This window comes from Elephas maximus, chromosome 3 (assembly GCF_024166365.1).
Source record: "Elephas maximus indicus isolate mEleMax1 chromosome 3, mEleMax1 primary haplotype, whole genome shotgun sequence".
In the NCBI taxonomy this organism is placed as follows: Eukaryota; Metazoa; Chordata; class Mammalia; order Proboscidea; family Elephantidae; genus Elephas; species Elephas maximus.
Genome location: NC_064821.1, coordinates 96,226,576 through 96,250,588, shown reverse-complemented (window position 1 = coordinate 96,250,588; position 24,013 = coordinate 96,226,576). Strand labels below are relative to the sequence as shown.

General features: G+C 38.6%; 1 protein-coding gene across 1 annotated transcript in view; it reads right to left on the bottom strand.

Annotated features, from left to right (window-relative positions):
• The window catches only part of SCP2 (sterol carrier protein 2), a 159,946-nt gene that overhangs the window by 93,574 nt on the left and 42,359 nt on the right, over positions 1 to 24,013 (bottom strand). Inside the window, exons 6-9 of the mRNA XM_049879258.1 lie at positions 19,662 to 19,788; positions 6,670 to 6,733; positions 1,699 to 1,785; positions 394 to 544 (exon numbers count right to left, since the gene is read on the bottom strand). Coding sequence (XP_049735215.1) covers positions 394 to 544; positions 1,699 to 1,785; positions 6,670 to 6,733; positions 19,662 to 19,788 — 429 coding nt within the window. The remainder of the gene's footprint in view (positions 1 to 393; positions 545 to 1,698; positions 1,786 to 6,669; positions 6,734 to 19,661; positions 19,789 to 24,013) is intronic.

Here is a 24,013-nt window from a genome sequence, read left to right as displayed (position 1 = left end):
TATCTTTTTTCCTTCCTCCATTTTGTACTCAATATCCTATCAGGATTTTTGAAGTGTTGAGGGTCGAGAAAGTTCACTGAAAAATCCTTGTTTTTCCCCTAACTCTGCAAAGTTGGAATTCTTACATATTTAGTCAACTCAAAATAAAAATATATAGCATGTCTAATTAATTAAAGGTAATCATATAATGACACAGGGCTTCATTGTAGAAAGCACCCGTTCTCATCAGTTGTTTCCTATCATGGATTCTTAAGGACGGGTTATAATATTAAAATTTCTAGACCATCATTTTTCAAGTAAATAGCTTCCAGAGCTAATGACAACATGGTATCACCCTGAAACTGTAAACAGCAATCCCTCAGTTTGATTAATAAAACAGAATCTCAGATATACCATTTTAATAACGCTTTGTTCTTCAAAGGAGCTTGGGAAATCAGTCACCATCTCTTGAGCCAAAATTTCTACGGCTTTGGATTGCAGGCCGTATTTCTGTACAAATGCTTCACTAGCCAAAACTGCTGCGGCTGCACCATCCGAAACGGGGCTAAGAGGAAGGAAAAGTGATTATTTACAGCCAGCACCACCTCAACCCTAGGATTCCAGACTAGGAGGTCTGTCCGCATGGAGACAGGCCAAGTATGCTTGCTGGTCAGCAGGCCGTCTTCTTTGTGACGTCTACAGTTAAAAATTGCACAGCCTTCTCATCTGAGGACTGAACCTCTAACAAGAACTTAAATGTTGCCAGTCACCACTCTTTGGTCTCTAATTGTCTCTCCCAAAAAGTTCTTATTGCAAATAACTCTGGATTTGCCTCTGCTGATGCATAAAGCATCTTCTGGTCATTTCTAAGGAGTGAGTCCACAAGGTTATTCCTATCCTAGTAGGATAAAGATTCTACTGTAGGCCTATGTAGTTCCAACTTTGCTATTTCCCAAATAACTCTGCCCTGGAATTCTTCTGGAAGCTGAGAAAGTGCATGGTTTGGTTAAGACCCTTGAGATCTCCTCAAAATAAATCAGTCCCCTTAGAGCAAGCCGTGAAGGAGAGTGGCAAACGCAAGAAGCTCTCTCCAAGTTCAGGTGGACTTTCTAAACGGGCAGACCCTCATATTGCTACTGATAAAAACTGACCCCACTTGTTCGCTTTCACCCCAGGCAGTATCTTCAGGACATAGCCTGGTGTAAACTAGATCCTAGGCAAGAGCTATGCAGCAATGATTCAATCTTCTAGGATACAAATACTGTCGAGCAATTTTCAAGATCAAACTACTATCATTCTTACAGTTGTGATTTTTTTTTTTCTTGTTGTACTTTTACTCTCAGCTACTACAAGTGAGTAACATTTCCTATAGTAGTATACAACAGAGAAAACAAAATACTCAAGAATAAAACCTTTGGACTGCACTGGCTTCCTAAGTCATTTTAATGATTAAAAACAATTAAAAGAAATAAAGTAGGCAGAGGTCATGACAGAAAAAAGTAAAACACATAATTACCCAAAAGAAGAGGAAGGCTGTCTCCAGCAAGAGCAGAAAGTAAGTGTACCTTAATGAAGGTAACCCAGAGTGAGGGCTACACTACCAGGAGTACTATGAAAGCCATACCCAGAGAGAGAGCCTAAGGTTTACCCCACAGCAGGGGATGGGGGAAGCCCAGCAGTTCCATCTCTCTATTAAATATTAAAATGTGTTTTTCTTACCAACATTGTAACATAGTCAAAAAATCGAAAACTCTTCGAGATTCCATCACTTCCTCTAAACTATATTCCTTCTGGAACTGGGAATATCTAAACACAAAATAAGTAGTTAGAGAATGTGAGGTAGCAACTGCAACTTAGTTGAGATGTTCTTGACCAGAAGTGAAAAAAGAGAACAAAATACAAATATTCTTTTCACAATCAAAACTCAGACGTTTATGAACAGTTTCAACCTTTAAAAAATAAATCCTTTGAATTTTGAGCTAAAAAAAAAAAATCCTAACTCTAAAATACCATACCCCACTTCCCCCGCTCCTTGGATAATTAAAAATACTATTCCTTAAAAGCAAAATTAAATGACTTGAAGTTCAGCCAACTTTTGTGGTGATGGTATTATATGGGTACATTAAATGAAAATTAATGAAGCTCTTAAATAAATGTACAAAACCTGTAAGAAATTATTCACATTCCTCAAAGCACATTTCTCTTCTGATCGCTGAAGAGGAAATGTACTAAACCTGTAATAAATTATTCACATTCCTCAAAGCACATTTCTCTTCTGATCGCTGCAGAGGAAATGTACTTTTGTTCCCTTGGGCTCCTCTAACAATATAATCAGGTGGTTTCTGAAACTGCTATGACCAAAACAGCAGCAGCAAGAGACACCAACAGAGGAGTTTCTAAAATCTAACTTCAAGAAGTATGGGAATTAACGAGCTATTCAGACACCTAAAGGATACAACCTGTGTGACTGAGACCTGAGTACTGGCTTCTATAGTTAAAGCACCTTTATAGGTAGATTTTAAAGTTAAGTTAAAGCACCTTTGCTTCTAAAGTTAACTCTGACCATTGCCAACTTTCAAAAAACACCTTATATGTGCCAGATCCTGTGCTAGGTCCTGGGCACAGGGACACAGTCCTGACCCTCAAGGAACTCAGCCTTACTCTGTGGCAAGCAAACACACAAACCTAATAAAATATGACAAATGCCATGATAGAAATGTTATCCAAAGTGCTATGGGAGCACACAGGATGTGTAGCAAACCCAGGAGCCAGATGGGATCTCCTCTACGGGGTTAGAGAAGAGAAAGTGGGAGAGAAGGAATACCTGGTAGAAGGAACAGTACATGCAAAGCCTCTTGAGATGAAACAGTTCCTAGAAGAAGGGCATAAAGTTTGGGAGGGAGTGGGACACAAGACAAAGAAGATGGGGCAGGAGAAATGAACAGGGATCACATCATGAAAGGCCATTTTACGGTGTTTATATTTTATACTGAAGACAACAGAGAACTACTAACGGATACTAAGTTGAGGAGTGACATGACAGATTTGCATTTCAGCAAGAAGGTTGCGATTTGGAAAAGAGATGGTAAAAAGGCATTACCAGAAGTGAGTAAACCAATTCAGGGGTTGTGGCAATTAATGCAAGAAACGTTAAGGGCCTAAAGAAGGGACTTGGAAGGGAAAGATGGAGTGAAGGGATGATTTCAAGTGACAGTAAGAAGAAAGAATCACTAGAACTTCACCCCCAACTGCATATGAAGCATAAGGAAGAGGGCAGAGTCAAGGATAACCAGACATATGTGGATGTCATTCAGCAAGACGGATAACACTGGAGGAAAAACAGGGCTAAGGGGAAATTACATATTCTATACAGATGTGTTGCCCTTGTGGAACATGAGGTGCTTGTGGGACATCTAAGTGCAGACGACCAGGAGGAAGTCATCAACACAGGTTTGAAGGCTCAAGTGGTATGGGCTATCCCTAGCCCCATACTACTGACCACGGATTCTCATTGCCTTTAAGTATTCTTATACTTTGTGGGGAAACACTTAAGAATAGTTTCACGATTCGTCCTTCTTAGACATATGACTGCTCATATGACTTACAAATATGACAGGTCACCAGACCCAGAAATCTTTCTTCACTAGCCAAACAAAACCTAGTGCAAGAACTTAGCATCTGAAATTTGTTAGCCAAACCGTAGGCGGCTACTCTTGGCTGTTTCAGATTTTAAATGATGAAACTGACATCCAGAAATAACACTTGCCTATTGAGCACAATTGAGAGCTTGTAATATGCCGAAAACTCCGCGGGGGCAGGGAACTCGTCAGTCTTGTTCACTTACACATAGTAGGCTGCTGAATACTTATTTGTTGAATGAATGAAATGCCTTAAGAAGGATGCTAAAATGAGTAGATAAATGACTGCCTGGTGAGACAGGGGGTTAAACGGACGAAGACTTGGAAGCTTTGATTCTCTGAGGAACGTCCAGGGCTGTTCTTTGGAGCCTCAAAGCCAGGAAATGCAATGCTGTAAATTCATCAGCATGCTCCAATAGTTCCTTGCTAGTTCTAAGAAATTACAGAGATTTTTAGTGGTTCTCCAAGTCCTGAGAACAAAGAAACCAGCTCCAGACTATCTTAAATGCTTAAGACTGCTCAGCCTAACTCTACTATTCTGTAACAGCAAAGTTTTATTGAGCATACACTATGTTCCAAGTACCCTGCCAGATACTAAGAATATAAAGAGGAGACATAATCTGTGCTCTGAAGTAGTTTATCATCATAATCATCAGAGGAGAAAGACTCAGAAATAACTAAGTGTGATCCAGTGAAATGTGTTACAAAAGAGGTAGGCAGAGTGCAAGGGAGCTGATGAGAAAAGATAATTATACCCAGGAAGCTTTAAGAAGGTGTTAAGAGAGGTAACCATACGTGGAGTGGGGCTTGATGGGTAAGATGATGTTTATCAAACAGAAGAAGGGCAGAAGGCTATCCTAAAAAAGGAGAACTAATAGCATAAGTAAAAACACAGAAGCAACTAGCATATAGCTCACCTGGGCAAAACCAAGTAAACTGGTGAGGCTAGAGATGGGGAACACCCAGGGAAGTGGCAGGAAATGAGACCGGCAAAGTAGAATGGGGCCAAATTATAATGGGCCTGTTACTTCATACTAAGGAGTCTGAATTTTATTGTATAAGCAATGGGAGTTCACTACAGCTTTCACAGTACAAATACCTTAGATCTACGGAACAGAACTAGATATTATTTTCTAACTAGTTGTGTCAAAAAAACCCAAACCAGTCCTAAAAGCTAGCAAGTAGCCATCTAAGGTGCAGCAATTGGTCTCAACCCACCTGGAGCAAGGAAGAACACCAAAGACACAAGGTAATTATGAGCTTAAGCGACAGAAGGGATCACATAAACAAGAGACTACATCAGCCTGAGAGCAGAAGGACTAGATGGTGCCCGGCCACAACTGATGACTGCCCTGACAGGGAACACAACAGAGAACCCCTGAGGAAGCAGAACAGCAGCGGGATGCAGACCCCAAATTCTCATAAAAAGACCAGACTTAATGGTCAGATTGGGACGAGAAGGACCCGGAGGCCAGGGTCCCCAGACCTTCTGTTAGCCCAAGACAGGAACCATTCCCAAAGCCAACTCTTCAGACAGGGATTGGACTGGAATAGGAGAGAGAGTGGAGGCAAGAACTGTGCTATCTCATTAGAGGGAGAGCAATTAGGCGTGTATAGCAAGGTGTATGTAAATTTCTGTATGAGAGACTGACCTGATTTGTAAACTTTCACTTTAAGCACAATAAAAATTAATTAAAAAAAAATCCCAAACCTATTGCCATCAAGTTGATCCTGACTCATAGCAACCCTACAGGACAGACCAGAACTGCCCTGTAGTTTCCAAGGAGTGGCTGGTGGATTCGAACTGCCACCCTTTTGATTAGGAGTGAGCTCTTAACCTCTGTGCTACCAGGGCTCCATATTAGGCGTGTACTGAACTCAATTTAAAATCAGGAGAATGAGGAGAACTAGTGGCAGCAGAAACATTAGGAACACGCAGTAATGATCCATTTGTGGTATAAAATGTTCCTTGTCATAGTTTTATGTTTTGCAATGTGGCAAAATTTGTTTACTGGTTCAGAAACAATTCACTGAGCACCTAGTATGTCCATGAGTAGGAATCGACTCGTTTTGGTTTTTTTATTATGTTCCAGGCTCTGTGCTAAGCATTAAAAGCACATAAATATAAGAGATGGCTTTTTCCCTGAGGGAGTTTATAATCTAGTAGGAAGAAAAATATAAACAAGTTATTTTGCCACTACCTAGAATGATCTTGAACAAGTTACTTTCTGTAAGTCTCATTTTCCTCATCTAGAAAATAAGGATAATAATACCTACCTTATAGGGTCCTTGAGGGAATTAAATAAAAATGTACATAAAAGTATCTAGCATTGTGGCACACAGTTGACACTCAATAAACCTCGCTAATATTATTTTATGCTATTATTATTTTATTCTGGTACTGCGTCTGTAGTGCATCTAGTTATGTGGCATCAGCTCAACTCCTAATGGACCAATTTTCTTCAGTAACGATGAAGTACATTCTACGGGCCAGGCATTATGCTAGGTACCAGGGATACAAAGATTAACAATCTGTAATATATTTAATGTAATCTTACTTCAGATTGTTTGTAGGACATAAATAACCATATTGCTCTACTTACTCACTTTCTACTTGAGTAAGAGTTAATGACAGAAATAATTAAAATTTATCCTGGTTATTATATGCATTTTACAAACTTTTAAATTGATCAAAAGAAAGGTTTTAAGGAATGGTTTCACATGGTGACTGGTTCCTTTCAATTAAAAGTTTTACAATAATTTTTTGTTCACTAGAGTTGCAATGTATGATAATTACATCTTTTAATACCAGTCATTTGCATCCTTTTAAAAGAGTCATTAAGCTTAAGTGTCATTCTAAATATGAATAGGTCAAGAACTAAAACTGAAAAGTAGTCAAAAGTTTACTTGGACACAAAGATTTTATTTTACAAGGAAAAAAAATTCCAGTTATTATCTACAAGGTCTTACATTTGCTTTCCAGTTATAAGGTTTCATATTTCACAGCAGGATGACCCAGATTTTCATTATTTCGTGTCTCTGAAATACTTACGGGTTATTAACTGAATGCTTATGATTTTTCCACCCAATTTTTGCAAACTGTTCAATTTTTGTCCCTGTAGAGAAAGCAAACATCTATTAGTGGGTTAATGTTTTTCTGCTACTTACTAATAAATGCTGCAATGGTACTCAGTGTCCTGCTAAATAATACCACACTGTCCTCTGCACAGATATCAGTATTGAAGATGTCAACACATAAATATTTCTCTAAAATTAAACTTGGCTTTATCTAATGAACTGAATCAACTAATCAGCACAACAGATGACAATAGTTCAAAATGTGTAAGGTCCAATTTCAAAAAAAAAAAAATATAGCCTGGGTCCATACTGATTATAAGGCAGGAAACACTGCCAGTAACTCTTCAAGGAGTGTATGCCAAAACATCCCAATACCCCTGGGCTCAGTGGGTTTTACAAGTCTCACCCTCCAGAGCCTGGTAAGTATCTCATCTTCTCCCTTTCCTTCTGAAAAGGCAGTCTTTAGAGAAGTCACATCCTGATAAGAAATATGTATGCTTTTTAAATTCCTTAACAGAAAAAGTTAACAATAATGTCAGAAAAACAAAAGCAAGCACACTAATGAAGTGAAACTTGCAAAAAAAAAAAAATTTTTTTTTTTACTATTTTTAATTCTATTATGAAAACATTCTGTATCTCACTTTGAAGTGTGGCGTCTGGGGTCTTAAATGCTAACAAGCGGCCATCTAAGATGCATCAATTGGTCTCAACCCACCTGGATCAATGGAGAATGAAGAGCACCAAGGTCACACGATAACTATGAGCCCAAGAGACAGAAAGGGCCACATGAACCAGAGACTTACATCATCCTGAGACCAGAAGAACTAGTTGGTGCCCGGCCACAACCGATGACTGCCCTGACAGGGAGCACAACAGAGAACCCCTGAGGGAGCAGGAGATCAGTGGGATGCAGACCCCAAATTCTCACAAAAAGACCGGACTTATTGGTCTGACTGAGACTAGAGGAATCCCGATGGTCATGGTCCCCAAACCTTCTGTTGGCACAGGACAGGAACCATTCCTGAAGACAACTCATCAGACATGGAAGGGAGTGGACAGTGGGTAGGAGAGAGATGCTGATGAAGAGTGAGCTATTTGTATCAGGTGGACACTTGAGACTGTTGGCATCTCCTGTCTGGAGGGGGGATGGGAGGGTAGAGAGGGTTGGAAGCTAGCAAAATTGTCACGAAAGGAGAGACTGGATGGGCTGACTCATTAGGGGGAGAGAAAGTGGGAGTATGGAGTAAGGTGTATATAAACTTATATGTGACAGACTGACTTGATTTGTAAACGTTCACTTGAAGCTCAATAAAAATTAAAAAAAAAAAAAGACAAAAACCATTAAAAAGGCTTTGAATTCTCATTTGGAATTAGAAGGCCAAGAAAGGGAAAAAATCCACTGCTTGGAGCTGATAATGTTATGTCAATGGTGGCACCAAAAAAAAAAACCAAACCCACTGCCATTGAGTCCATTCCAACTCCTAGCGACCCTATGGGACAGAGCAGAACTGCCCCATAGGGCTTCCAAGGAGCACCTGGGGGATTTGAACTGCGACCTTTTAGTTAGCAGCCATAGCTCTTAACCACTATGCCACCAGGGTTTCCAATGGTGGCACAGTAAATAGAAAGTTCACATTTCTGTTTTATCTCTATCTTCTCTGTCAATGAGGAGGATCTTCAGAGCAGAGTGATAGACATATAACTGAGCAAATCTTATCCCAATTCGCATGAAAAGGAAGAAGATAAATTCTACACTTATAACAATAAGAGTAGTGATCAACAGGAGGCTAAAAACGGTTCCAGTAAGAATAAGCCTAGTCAGAGTAACATCTTTTTTGATTGGATTGACTCTTAGATCAAAGCAAACATAGTATCTGGATATCAGAACAGTCTTTTGGACAAGATAAGGAAATAGTGTCTAGTATGGGCTTTTGTTTCTTTGTCTGCTTGTTTGATACTACTCAAAAAATGAGGGTTCTTCTGTCAAATACGTTTAGATAATACTGAGTTAAACAGGTTTCTTTACTGCAAGACATTCAGAGCCTTTACTACATCATGTGCGCTATGACTCTCCAAAAACTACAAAGCATTCCCCAACTTATCTGACTCACTTCCAGAACAAACTATGAGATTAATGTCCCATGGAACACTCACTGGGAAACAAGAGGCACTGCTTCATGCATCAACGTAGAGAAAGAGAGAAAGGTCTCTAGTTCTAAGCTTCTAACCTCAGCCATGTTCTGGTTAATATTTCTACCAATAACTGGATTAGAAAATTGAAGGCACTCTCACCAAACCTGAAGTGGGAGTGACTACTATAATGCTGGATCAAATAAGATTCAGTAAGGTGTACCCGTGGGATGAATCAGTACAATTAATTAAATGCCCATTTCTATTCTTGGATCCCCAAAACAACCTAGGAAAAGTAGCAACAACTGTAAGAAAGATTTTGAGATACTGTTCTATTATAAGCTCAATGTAGTTACAGTGTGATGTGACTACCAGAGAAGGTTACCTATGATCACAGTACAGCAATTAATATAGTGATAGATCATGAAACAGGTCTAATGAGAAATAGTTAAAGGGGAAATTAAGCACTGAGTCAGGCTGGCTTCAGATATGTGAAGCGCTATAAGGCAAAAGAAGCTTGTTCTGTGAGTCTCAAAAGACAGAAGACAATGGGTAGAAACTATAGGGAAATATATTTGAGTTCAACATGAAAAAGAACACAGCAACAACTAGAATCATTCGAAAACGGAATGAGTGGACTCAGTAGGTGGCAAGTTCCTTGTAACAGGAAGTGCAAATACTGTATTATCACCTATAAGAATATTTACTAGCAACCCAAGCATGGATTGAGGCTGCTAAACTAAATAAAAACACCTAGCATAACAGATATTCAATAAATGTTGGTGTCTTTTCTTCCTTCTTTCTTACCATGGGATCCAATTAATCCATAAAAATAGTATCCCCTCAAAAAATATTCTGCTAGTTACTTAACAGATTAAGACTAGGCACCGATAAAGGGCTTATTGACTGCTGACTCTGAACTGCCAATTAAGATTTCTGGCTGTTAAACCCTGGCGGCGTAGTAGTTAAGAGCTATGGCTGCGAACCAAAAGGTCGGCAGTTTGACTCTACCAGGAGCTCCTTGGAAACTCTAGAGGGCAGTTCTACTCTCTCCTATAAGATCGCTATGAGTCGGAATAGACTTGACAGCAGTGGGTTTGTTTGGGCTGTTAAAAGGATATGGCTAAAAAAAAAAAAAGATATGGCTAGCATAAATTTTATTAAGACTTCAATCTCCTTAAATCAAATTTTGAAGCCACAAAAATCTGCTGATTCTATCAACATTCTTATGTATTCATTTCTAATGCACATTCGTAAGCAATTTCAAATGATAACTTAAAATTCTACAACTCCATTTAAAAATCTATTGAATAAATAATAGCATTTCAATTAAAATCTAGACTAGAAAAAGATCTAACTATTCTAAGTAAAACTTGAGAAAAGATACACACTGAAAATCACATCAGTCACAGGGCTTCTGGATAGCAGAGGACAATGGAGACTGCCTAAATCTGCAACTCACACATCCTCAAAAACAACACAGAAAAATAAAAAAAACTGCACAAAACCATACCCTCAGCAAATGCAGAAATCAGAAAATGCCAAAACTTCAAATTATCTGTAAGTTAATAAGGGGGGGTGGGAATCACAAAACCCTAGCCAGCAATTACTCCTGGTCCCCTGCAAGCTTTTGGGGAAGCAAGGACAGTCTGAAGAAAAACTGATTAGCAGAAAGAAGGGGACAGTTAGTAGTTGACCTAAGCAAAAAAACCCAAACCAAACCCAGTGCCATCGAGTCGATTCCGACTCATAACAACCCAATAGGACAGGGTAGAACTGTCCCATAGAGTTTCCAAGGAGCACCTGGTGGATTCAAACTGCCAACCCTTTGGTTAGCAGCCGTAGCACTTAACCACTACACTACCAGGGTTTCCGCCAGTTGACCTAAGACTGCTCTAAAACTACCACTAGGAAGAGAGAGAACCCTTGCCCATATATGAAAATGTTTTAAAAATATTCCTATACATAAAGTATGACTACAAAGAGGGGATCAATAACTATAGGAGATCTGAGATGGCAACCTTTGAAAAGCATAGCTTCTAGGAGAGAAAAAGGGGAAAAGGAAGGGAGAAGCATCCTTTGGAAACTGGATAGTGAAGGGAAAAAGAAAGAAACAGGGAAAACTTGGGGGTCTGGCAAGACAAAAAAAGAGTTAAAAAATCACACCCTATCTTTCAAAAAAATTTAAAAATCTACTACAGAAACGAGACTTTAACTACACTGACAGAAAAGGGCACCATCAAACTAGGAATCTTGTGAACCACTCCAAATCTACAAACACTCAAATCATAATACAATAAAACTAGAAACCATTCATAAAAATTAAAAGTCCATCTGGAAATTAAAAAAAAAAAAAATCCACAACTCTTGCGTAAATGGGGAAATACAAACAGAAATTACAGAACTTCTGAAAAAAAAAAGTTAGTGAAAACACTCCATATTAGATTCAACATGATACATTTAAAGCAGTAATCATGAAAAATAGCACTAAATACTCATCAATAAAAATGAAAAGAATTTTATGGAATATTATTTAGCAATAAAAAGGAATGAGGTACTGATACGTGCTACAACATGGATGAACCTTGAAAACATTATGCCAAGTTGTGGTGCGATTAACTACTTTTGTGTGTGACCTTTCTAGCCAGGATCTTGTAACTCCCACCCAGGTGATTGGGTGGGACTGTGTGAGTAAGGTAATTGTGGCCTGCCAAAGGGATTGGTCAGTTTTGCCTTAAAGGGAGCCAATTCCAGAGCAGAGAGGAGGATGCTACCACCACCAAGGAATAACAGCCAGGAAGGGAGAAGGAGTCCTTTGGACCTGGGATCCCTGTGCTGAGAAGCCCCTGGAAGCAAGAGACCAAGAGAGAGAGAGAACAAGCAGTAACCCTGAAGATGGTGAGAAGCAGCAGCAGGAGAGACCCAGCAACAGAGACCCAGCAGCAGCAGAAAATATGGTGAGCTTCTCGGCCCACAAAGAGAAAAACCTGAGTGCCTTTGGGCAGAGCCTAAGGGCCAGGGAGAGGTGTGCCTGCAAGCACGGCTGGGAAGGGGCTGCCCTGATGGAAGAACTGTACCTTGAGTGTTCCTGAGCCTGAATTATAACTGTTACTTCCCTAATAAACACCATGATTGTGAGTATAGTCTTTGAGTTCTATGTGGCCATTGCAATGAATTACTGAACCCAGCAGACAAACAGTTTAAACGTAAGAGAAATAGAGAATATTATCAAGCAACTATCCCACAATAAAAGAGCCAGGCCCATATGGTTACACAGGGGAATTCTACTAAACCTAGAAAGATCAGGTAGTACTAATGCTTCAGAAATTGCTCCAAAGCGTTAGGAATGAAGAAAAACATCCTAATTATTTTTATGAAGCAGTATAAAATTAACACCTAAACTTGATAAAGACAGAACAAAAAAAGGAAAATTACAAGCTACTGTCACTTATAAATACCAATTTAAAAGTACTAAACAAAATAATAGCAACAGAACCTAGTTCCACATTAAAAAATCATGACCAAGTGGCATTTATTCCAGGAATACAAAGTTTATTCAACATTAAGGAATCCACTAATAAAATACTCAGTATTAGCAGAGCTAAGTGGGGCAGTGTGATCATCTCCACAGATGCTGGGAAAGTCTTTGACAAAACGTAATGCTCACTTCCTGATTAAAATGAAAACACTCAAGAAAATAGGAACTAATGGAAACTTTCTTAACACAGTAAAATAGATATATCTTTGTCCTGAAGGGAGCCCTGGTGGTGCAGTGGTTAAAACACTCGACTCCTAACCGGAAGGCTGGTGGTTCAAACCCACCAAGACCTCCGCAGGAGAAAGATGTGGCAGCCTGCTTCTGTAAAGATTTACAGCTTTAGAAACTCTATGGGGCAGTTCTACTCTGTTCTGTAGGGTCGCTATGAGTCAGAATCAACTCGACACAGTGGATTTGTCCTGAAGCCAGCATCTTACTTAATGGGAAACATTAAGATCAGGAGCAGAACAAGGATGTCTGCTATCTCCACTACCACTGAATATTATATTAGCCAAAGCAATTAGATGGAATGATTCGAAGCATTATAATTAGTAAAACTATCTCTTTTTGCAGATAACATAATGTAGTAGCATATCTGGAAATTCCTATTTCATAAAATGAACCAAACGATAATGCAGTGAGATATCAGGTCATAAAATTAATATACAGAATCAATAGCTTTCATATACACAAACAATAACCAATTAAAAGATATAACAGAGAAAAATAGCAGCAAGGAAGACTGAATATATTTAGGAATAAACTTTTCTAAAAAATGAAAAATCTATACATGAGGAAAACTTTGAAACACTTCTAAAAGACACAAAGGTAGAATTGAACATTTTTAGCTCAAGTCATGCTAAAAGGGAAATACACAGTCTTAAATACAAGAAAGGCTGAAAATCACAGTGTTAGCCACTCATCTCAAGAAGTTAGAAAAGTAAAAGTAGAAGGGAGGAAACAAAAAGATAAGCACAAAGTTAATAAGATGGGGGAGGGGGAAGAAGACATAAAAGGAGAGATCAAGCAAGCCAACAATAGGTTCTTTGAAAAACTAATAAAACTGATAAATCCCTGGGAAAAGAGGGAAGGCACAAACAACTAATTACGAGGAATAAAAAAAGGGAATATTAAAGGAGCCTAAGAAGGTGGAGTTTAATCTCTTCCCCACAATTCCTTGATTGTTGGCTGAACTTAGTGACTTACTGCCAAAGAATAAAAAAAAAAAAAAAAATTTTTTTTTTTTCTTTATTAGAGTAAGGGAAAAATAGTAACTCTATCACGGAGAAACCTGGCAAACACTACTTTAGCCAAGTGATGAAGGTTTGCTTCACCTGTGGTGTCATGTGGACATGATGCACTCCTGATATGACGTGATGAGAAGGGTGCTTTACCTCTGTGATATTCTTTCCAAAACCCCAGTCTAATCACTAGAAAAATATGAGACAAACCCAGCCTGAGGGACATTCTCTTCAAGAATACTCTTCGAGAATTTCAAGGTCATGAAAAAACAAGGAAAGGCTAAGAAACTGTCATAGAGGAGTAGAGACTGGGGAGACATGATAACTACATGTAATGCGGTACCTGGGACTGGGTTCCAGAACAGAAAGGGAACATTAATGGAAAAACTGGTGAAATTCAAATAAAATCTGTTTTAGTTAATAATAATGTATCAGTGCTGGTTTCTTAGTTTTGATAAATGTTCCAACGTTAACAATGGGGGAAACTGTGTGAGGGGTGTATGGAAATTATCTATTTTAATCTTTGCAACTTTTCTATAGATCTAAAATTGTTTCAAAATAAAAAGGTTATTCTTTAAAAACTCAGTATCTAAAAATGGTAAAAAGATATTATAAATAACTTCATTGGAAAGTTTAAATAAAATTGGAAAGTTTAGATAAAACAGTCAAATACCTAGAAAAATATAACATCCTAAAACCAACACAACAGAAAATCTCAACAGTCCCATAATTAATAAAGAAATAAAACTTGTAATTAAAATTTGCCATAAAGAAAACTTCAGATCCAAATAGCCTTACTAGGGAATTTTTCAAATACATAAGGAATAAGTGTTATCAATCTAACACAAACTCTTCCAGAGAATAGAGAGGAAACAAAAGTCTCCCCAACTCCTTTTATGAGAACAACATAATGTCGATACCTAAACCTGACAAGGAAGAAGGACATTATGACAAAGGAAAATTACAGGCCAATCTCATCCATCAACACGGATGCAAAAAAAGTCTTTAATACTTACAAACTAAATACAGTTATATATGACCAAGTTGGGTTTATTCCAATAATACTAGGTTGGTTTAACATTCAAAAAATTGATACACTCCCCACATTAACAGCACAAAAGAGGGAAAAAAATATGATCATCTCAACTGTTGCAGAAAAAGCTTTAGTAACAATCAACGTTCATTCATTACAAAACTCTTAACAAAACAGGGATAAAAGGGAACTTCATAAATCTCATAAAGAGTATCAGCAAACATATTTAGTAGTGATACTCTAAAAGTTTTTCTTTGAAATTAGGAACAAGACAACATGTCTAGTATCATCTCCTCTAAATAACATCATATTGGAGGACCTAGACAATTTAAAAGACAGGAAAGAAAGAAAAGATCAAAATGGATGTCAGAAGAGACTCTCAAACTTGCGCTTGAACACAGAGTAGCTAAAGCAAATGGAAGAAATGATGAAGTAAAAGAGCTGAACAGAAGATTTCAAAGGGCAGCTTGAGTAAACAAAGTATTCTAATGACATGTGCAAGACCTGGAGTTAGAAAGCCAAAAGGGAAAAGGATGCTCAGCATTTCTCAAGCTGAATGAACTGATGGAAAAACTCGTCTTGAGTTGCAATACCAAAGGATTCTATGGGTAAAATAGTGAATGATGCAAGGAACATCAAAAGAAGATGGAAGTAATACACAGTCACTGTACCAAAAAGAAGTGGTCAATGATCAACCGTTTCAGGAGGTAGTATATGATCAAGAACTAATGGTTCTGAAGGGGGAAGTTCAAGGTGCACTGAAGGCACTGGCAAAAAACAAGGCTCCAGGAATGACAGAATACCAACTGAGATGCTTCAACAAGTGGATGCAACGCCGGAAGCACTCACTTGTCTATGCTAAGAAATCTGGAAAACAGCTACCTGGTCAACTAACTGGAAGAGATCTGTATTTGTGCCTATTCCAAAGAAAGGTGATCCAACCAAACACAGAAATTATTGAACAGTATCATTAATACCACGCAAGTAAAATTTCGCTGAAGATAATTCAAAAACCGTTGCAGCAGTACATCCACATGGAGCTGCCAGAAATTCAAGCCGGATTCAAAACAGGACATGGAACGAGGGCTATCACTGATGCTGTTAGCTGGATCTTGACTGAAAGCAGAGAGTACTAGAACAATGTTTATCTATGTTAATTATTGACTATGCAAAGGCATTCAACTATGTGGATCTTAACAAATTATGGATAACAATGCAAAGAATGGAAATTCCAGAACACTTACACATGCTCATGAGGAACCTGTACAAACACCAAGAGGCAGTCGTTTGAATAAAGCAAGGTGGCACTTCATGGCTTAAAAGCAAGAAACGTGTGCGTCAGGGTTCTATCCTTTGACCACACTTATTCAACCTTTAGGCTGAGCAAATAATTCAAGAAGATGGACTGTATAAAGAACGCAACATCAGGATGGGAGGAAGACTCATTAACAACCTTTGATATGCAGATGACATAACCTTGCTTGCTGAAAACTAAGAAGACCTGAAGCACTTGCTGATGAAATCAAAGACTACAGCCTTATGTATAGATTACACCTCAACATAAAGAAAATAGAAACTCACAACTGGACCAATAAGCAACATCATGAAAAATGGAAAAAATACTGGCGTTGTCAAGGATTTCATCTTACTTGGACCCACGATCAATGCCCATAGAGGGAGCAGTCAAGAAACCAAACACTGTATTTCACTGGGCAAATATGCTGCAAAAAATCTCTTTAAAGTGTTAAAAAGCAAAGATGTCACCTTGAGGACTAAGGTGCACCTGACCCAAGCCATGGTATTTTCAATTGCCTCATATGCAGGTGAAAGCTGGACAATGAATAAGGAAGACCAAAGAAGAATCAATGCCTTTCAATTATGGTGCTGGCAAAGAATATTGTATATATCATGGACTGCCAGAAGAATGAACAAATCTGTCTTGAAAGAAGTACAGCCAGAACACACTTAGAAGCAAGGATGAGGAGACTTCATCTCATATACTTTGGACATATTATCAGGAGGAACCAATTCCTGCAGAAGGACATCATGCTTGGTAAAGTAGAGTGTCAGCGAAAAAGAGAAAAACCCTCAACAAGATGGAATGACACAGTGGCTGCAACAATGGGTTCAAATATAGCAATGATTGTGAGGCCGGTACGGGACCAGGCAGTGTTTCACTCCACTATACATACAGTCGCTATGAGTCAGATCCGACTCGGTGGCACCTAATAACAAAGACAATTTAAGAAATGAAACAAAAAATAAAATAAAATGCCTAAGGATTGGAAAGGAAGAAATAAAGCTGTCATCATTTGTACACAGTATGATTTGATACATAAAAAACTAAAACCTGTTACAGAGAGGATTTTGGGGTGTTTGTAACATTCTATTTCTGAGCTGCATGGTGGCTCCACAGCTATCAGTTTTGTGAGAATTCACTAAGCTATACATTATGTTTTGTGCATTTTCTCTATATTTGAGTTATACAATAGAACAACAACAAATTTTAGATTAAAAAAAAAAAAGCTGGACTCAACTCATTAACTTGTTTCACAATTTGCATCAGGTTTTACCCAGTTTGAAAAACTTCGGTCTAGGGTGAGAGATGTGGTAATGGAAGGAATTTGAAAGGAAAAAACATAGTTTGGAGGTAGAAGTGATAGGACATAGTGAGTGAATGGAGTTGGAAAAGGGAGGGAGAAAGGGCAAAGATGACTCATTTTTCTGCTTTGAGCATCTGAGTGGACGGAAGTACCACTTACTGAGTTGGGAGTAAGTTTGAGACAATGCGAGAACAGAATTAAGAGCTTGCTTTGGAACATGTTTAAGACGCCTGTTAGATATGCAAACAGAAATGCCAAGAAGCCAATTGTATATATACATGTAGAGCACAGAAAAGAGGTGTGGACTAGAGATTCAAGCCTGGGAGTGACCAGCACAGTGGTGGTAATTAAAGCTAAGGGAATGGACAAGCTCACCTAGGGAGAAAGTATAAGGGGAAGGATCTCAGGACCAAATTACCCAAAGTCATCTGTCAGTCCTCTGCTTAAAACTTATTGTACTTAGAACAAAATTTAAAGTCCTTACTATAATCTACAAAGCTGAACATGAGCTATTCATCTGACATCATCCTTCTACCCATTTTCTCTCTCACTGCCTAAAATCCAACCGGTCTGGCCATTCGTTAGCCTACAGAGCTCATTCCTCAGTCAGGGCCTTTGTTGTTCTTTCTGCCTCGCTATTCCCCTAGAGGACTTCTCCTACATGGCTGACTCTTCATTATTCAGCTCAAAAGTCACTTCCTTTGAGAGGCCATCACTGACCATCCTAATACCATCCCCCCCCACTGTAATCATATTACTTGTTTTAGTTCCTTCACAGGACTTATAACTGAAATTATTTTATTTCATACATTACTGTCTCTTCTCTGCTAGAAATTTGAGCAAAAACCTCACATCTCATCTGCTTGTTTAGTGCTTGTGACTGAATGCATTAATGGCCCTAATTCTTTTTTCCCTCTTATATGTCTGACTTTACACTTTCCTCACATAAAAGGAGTAGAGTATATTTCCCACACCCTTGACTCTGAATTTCGCCATGTGATTTGCTTTGGTCAACAGAATGAGGCAGAAGTGACAGTCTGTGTGTTCTAAGCCTAAATCTCACAAGCCCTTGCATGTTTCAGATTACTGTCTTGTGCTCTGTCATTACCATGAGAAGGACATGACAGGGCTGGCCTCTGGTACCAGGAAGTGGATGAGAAACACAGGGAGCAGAGCTGACCCAGCCAAGCTAGACTGGAACAGAGCATCCAACCCATCTGTAGTCATATGAGGAAACCGAGCAAAAAGCTGAACCCAGTTTAGGTCAGTCAATACCCAGCCAACCCACAAACCTGTGAACTATAAAAATAAATGCTATTTAAAATCCCTGAGTTTTGGGATGGTTTGTTACACAGCAATAGCTAACTGATACATTGCTATATTCCAGGGCCTAGAATAATACTTGGAATATTATGAGAGCTAGGTAATTTTTTAAGGAATTATTTAATTGAAAAGCAGAAGAAATAGCCAAAGAGGTGAGAGAAAATCCAGGAGAATAAAGTGTCACAGAAGCCAAGAAAGGGGAATGTTTCAAGACAAGTGGTCATTCGGGGCTAATAAGGCTGAAAGTCTATTAAATTAGGACTGAATATGGCAACATGGCGGTTATTGGTAGCCTTGAAAAAGAAAGGAAGCCAGACTGGAATGGACTTGAAAAAAAATGGTAATAAATGTCTATAAGAAAGAAAACTCCCACAGACAAAAATCAGCAGTGCTCCTCCATGCCACCTCATCATTCTTCCTCTAAGGTTTCTTTCCTTTCAGATTACTTGACCCTGGCTATTAAACCTGGGATTTTTTTTCTCCTGCAAAGAATAGGAATGCCAAACTTTCAAAGGTGATTTTGTCTTTATTATCTCACAATATACAACAAGGCACTGGTTGAGGATAATACAACAGAAAAGACTCTACCTGCACTATCCCATGCTTGAGTTAAATGTCTAAAACAGGCCAAATCATTGCCCGTCAGTCAAATAGCTGGAATCTTTACCAACTGTATAACAATCAACTATAGAGTTTTAACCACATAAAACACTGTAGAATAGCAGATAATAACAGACTCCTAATGAATTCAAGCACTAAGAATGAAATTTGGCAGTATAAACGTACTCCCAAGAGCAAGCTTTAAGTTTGATTATCATATTCAGAAGTGATGATTCTCAATTTACACTCCATGATTAAAGGATTAAAGATTTATATTACTTCTACCAATTTTTTATTATGGAGCATTCTAGGTACTTCCCATATGATGTCTTATACATAATTATTTTAACTCTCCAAATAAATTCTACAGGGACTTTCTTCAACTTAATTAAAAAACCATTTTACATTTTACATATTGTGGCTCCTACCACAGTTCTTTAATAAATACATATTGTTTTCATCTCATGTATAACGAGCCTTAAAGGTTTTCTATCATACCATATTTTTCCATGTGCTCTTTTCCAGCATTTCCAAACATCTGAGAAGTCACTGGGTGTGCAGACATTCCATATTTATCGATCATGACCTCAAGATGTTTATCAATTGGATTGGTCCTATCTGAAAACTAAAAAAGGAGAAAAAACAAAATTTAAAAAGTAGCTGACAAGATAACTGTCTCTTTCAACTACTGCAGTGTTACTAAGGCATTTGTTTATACTAAAAGCAGAGTAAATCAAAAATGGCCAATGTGAATGGTATAACCATTTTGGAAAATGATATGGCGCTTCCTTAGAAAGCTAGAAATAGAAATACCATATAATCCAGCAATCCCCCCTCCCAGGAATATATCCTAGAGAAACAAGAGCCATCACACAAATAGACATATGGACACCCATGTTCACTGCAGCATTGTTCACAATAGCAAAAAGATGGAAACAACCCAGATGCCCATTAACAGATGAATGGATAAACAAACTATGGTATGTACACACAACGGAGTACTACTCAATGATAAGAAACAATGATGAAACTGCAAAGCATGGATGAATCTAGAGGGCATTATGCAGAGTGAAATAAGTCAATTGCAAAAGGACAAATATTGTGTGAGACCATTAATTACTATGAAAACTCATGAAAAGGTTTACACACAGAAAGAAACAATCTTTGATGGTTACAAGGAGGGGAGGGATGGGATGGAAAAACACTGGATAGACGATAGATAAGCGGTTTAAGTTTGGTGAAGGGTAAGACAGTACACAATACTGGGGAAGCCAGCACAACTTGTACAAGCCAAGATCATGGACGCTACCTAGACACATCCAACCTCACTGAGGGACCAAATGACTGGGCTGAGGGCTCTGGGGACCATGGTCTCTGGGAACATCTAGCTCAACCTGCACAACAGTTTATAAAGAAAATGTTCTACATTCTACTTTGGTGAGTAGCGTCTGGGGTCTTAAAAGCTTGTGAATGGCCATCTAAGATACTCCACTGGTCTCACCTCGTCTGGAGCAAGGGAGAATGAAGAAAATCAAAGACACAAGAGAAAGATTAGTCCAAAGGACTAATGGACCACAACTACCACAGCCTCTACCTGACTGAGTCCAGCATAACTAGATGGTGCCTGGCTACCACCACGGACTGCTCTGACAGGGATCACAATAGAGGGCCCTGGACAAAGCTAGAGAAAAATGTAGAACAAAATTTTAACTCACAAAAAAGACCAGACTTACTGGCCTGACAGAGACTAGGGAAGCCCAGAGTATGACCTCCAGTAACTCTTTTAGCTCTGTAATGAAGTCACTCCGGAGGTTCACCCTTCAGCCAAAGATTAGACAGGCTCATAAAACAAAATGAGACTAAGAGGGCACACCAGGCCAGGGGCAAGAACTGGAAGGCAGGAGGGGACAGGAAACCTGGTAGCAGGGAACCCAAGGTCGAGAAGGGGAGAGCGTTAACATGTCGCAGGGCTGGTAACCAATGTCACAAAATAGTATGTGTACTAATTGTTTAACGAGAAGCTAGTTTGTCCTGTAAACCTTCATCTAAAGTACAATAATAAAAATAAATAAGTATTAAAAAAGGAAAATATGGCCAACATGAATAAAGTCAGTAAATGCTTTGCAGGGAAATATGGAGAGAAGGAAAAAAGAATCAAGTGACCAAAGAGGTATTAATTCTTTCAGGAAATAGTTACTGAACATCCAGTATGTGCCAGTAAACTATCCAAGGCAGAACAGTGAACAAAATAGATAAAGTCCCTGCTCATCTGGCATTGACACTGGGAGACAAGAGAAAGGGTAATGGGAACAAAAATATAAATAATAATACTATGTTGTTGTTGTTAGGCGCCATTGAGTTGGTTTTGACTCATAGCGACCCTATGTACAACAGAATGAAACACTGCCCAGTCCTGTGCCATCCTCACAATCGTTCATGTGTTTGAACCCATTGTTGCAGCTATTGTGTCAATCCATCTCATTGACAATCTTCCTCTTTTTCACTGACCCTCTATTTTATCAAGCATGATGTCCTTCTCCAGGGACTGGTCACTCCTGATAACATGTCCAAAGTACATGAGACAAAGTCTCATCATCCTCGCTTTTAAGGAACATTCTGGCTGTACTTCTTCCAAGACAGATTTGTTTGTTCCTCTGGCAGTCCACAGTATGTATATTCGATATTCTTCACCAACACCATAATTCAAAGGCATCAGTTCTTCATTCTTCCTTATTTAGTGTCCAGCTGTCACAGGCATATGAGGTAATTGAAAATACCACGGCTTGGGTCAGGTACACTTAGTCCTCAAGGTGACGTCTTTGCTTTTTAACACTTCAAAGAGGTCTTTTGCAGTAGATTTGCCCAATGCAATACGTTGTTTGATTGCTTGACTGCTGCTTCCATGAGCACTGATTGTGAATCCAAGTAAAATGAAGCCTGTGACAACTTCAATCTTTTCTCCATTTATCATGATGTTGCTTATTGGTCCAGTTGTGGGGATTTTTGTTTTCTTTATGTTGAGGTGTAATCTATCCTGAAGCCTGTAGTCTTTGATCTTCATTTTGATCTACATCAGCATCAACATCAGTAATGAAAATAATGCTATAAAGAAGAATAAATCTAAGTAAGGGGACAGAGACTGAAGATTGGAAGCATCATTTTGTAAACAGTAGTCAGGGGAGGTCTCACTGATAAAGTGATATTTGATTAAGGATATGAGAGGTAAGGGAGCAAGCCCCCTGGATAACCTTGGAAGAAGAATATTCTAGGCAGAGGGCACAATAAGAACAAAGGCTTTAAGGCAGAAATAAGTTTGGGTGTTTGAGAAAAGAAGCAAATTACGATTAGGACAAAGTGATACTCAGAAAGTAGCATACTTAGTGGCGTCTGGGGTCTTAAAAGCTTGTGCCGACCATCTAAGATACATCAATTGGTCCCAACCCACCTGGAGCAAAGGAGAATGAAGAACACCAAAGACACAAGGAAAATATTAACCCAAGAGACAAAAGGGCCACATAAACCAGCGACTCCATTCAGCCTGAGACTGGAAGAACTAGATGGTGCTCGGCTACCACCAATGACCACCCTGACAGGGAACACAACAGACAGCTCCTTGCAGAGCATGAGTAAAGTGTGGTGCAGAACTCAAATTCACATAAAAAGATCAGACTTAATGGTCGACTGAGACTAGAAGAACCCCCGAAGACACGGATCCCGAGCTCTCTGTTAACTGAGAACTAAAACCTAAACATAAAATAATACTCATGAAGAATGTGCTTCTTGTTCAAGTAGATACATGAGACTAAATGGGCAGTTCCTATCTGGAGGCAGGATGAGAAGGCAGAAAGGGACAGCAGCTAGTTGAAGGGACATGGGAAACCCAGGGTGGAAAGGAGGAATGTGATGTCACATTACAGGAATTGCTACCAGGGTCACATAATAATACATGTACAAATTTTTTGTATGAGAAATTAACTTGAGCTGTTAACTTTCACCTAACGCACAATAAATAAAAAAAGAAAAAGAAAGTAGTGTCCTGTTAAATGTTTAATAACATTTTGTGGGAGGAAAAGCCCTGATTAGTAGCATTTGCCAATTTTTGTGATGTAAATACTCCCACCATGGCCAATTTGAATCTATTAATACGATGTCCCTGAAAGCAAAGGTGGAACAACATGTGCATATTTGGATTTGCAAGCTGGTATAAGCCAGTACACACCAGTTCCAGCAAACCACTAATTTAAACCCAACTGTATCAATAACCATTACATGAAGGGTATAAACCCCTAAATTAAAAGGCAGAGACTATTACAGTGCTAAAAACAAGACCCAACTATACGCAGCCTACAAAAACCCAATTCAAATAAAACAACCAGAATAGGTCAAAGGATGAAAAAAGATATACTATTCTAATTCTAATAAAAAAGAAAAAGCTGGAGTTACTATGTTGCCATCAGACAAACTAAATACAAGATCAAAGAATATTATAAGGGATAAAGATGGTTATTTCATAATGAAGGAGTTAATTTATCAAGAGGACATAATAATCCTAAATGTTTATATACCTAATATTAGAGCTCCAAAATACGTGAAACAAAAACTGATAGAACTGAAAGAATAAATAGGCAAATCCCCAATATAATGGGAGATCTCAATACCACCCTCTCAATAATTCACAGAACGAGTAGAAAATGAGTAAAGATATCAAGGACGTAACCAACATTATCAACAAACTGGACTGAATTAGCACTTATAGAACAGTCCACCCAATAAAATAGAGTACATATTCTTTTGAAGTACACATGGCCTATTCACCAAAATGAAACCATATCCTGAGCCAAAAATCAAAT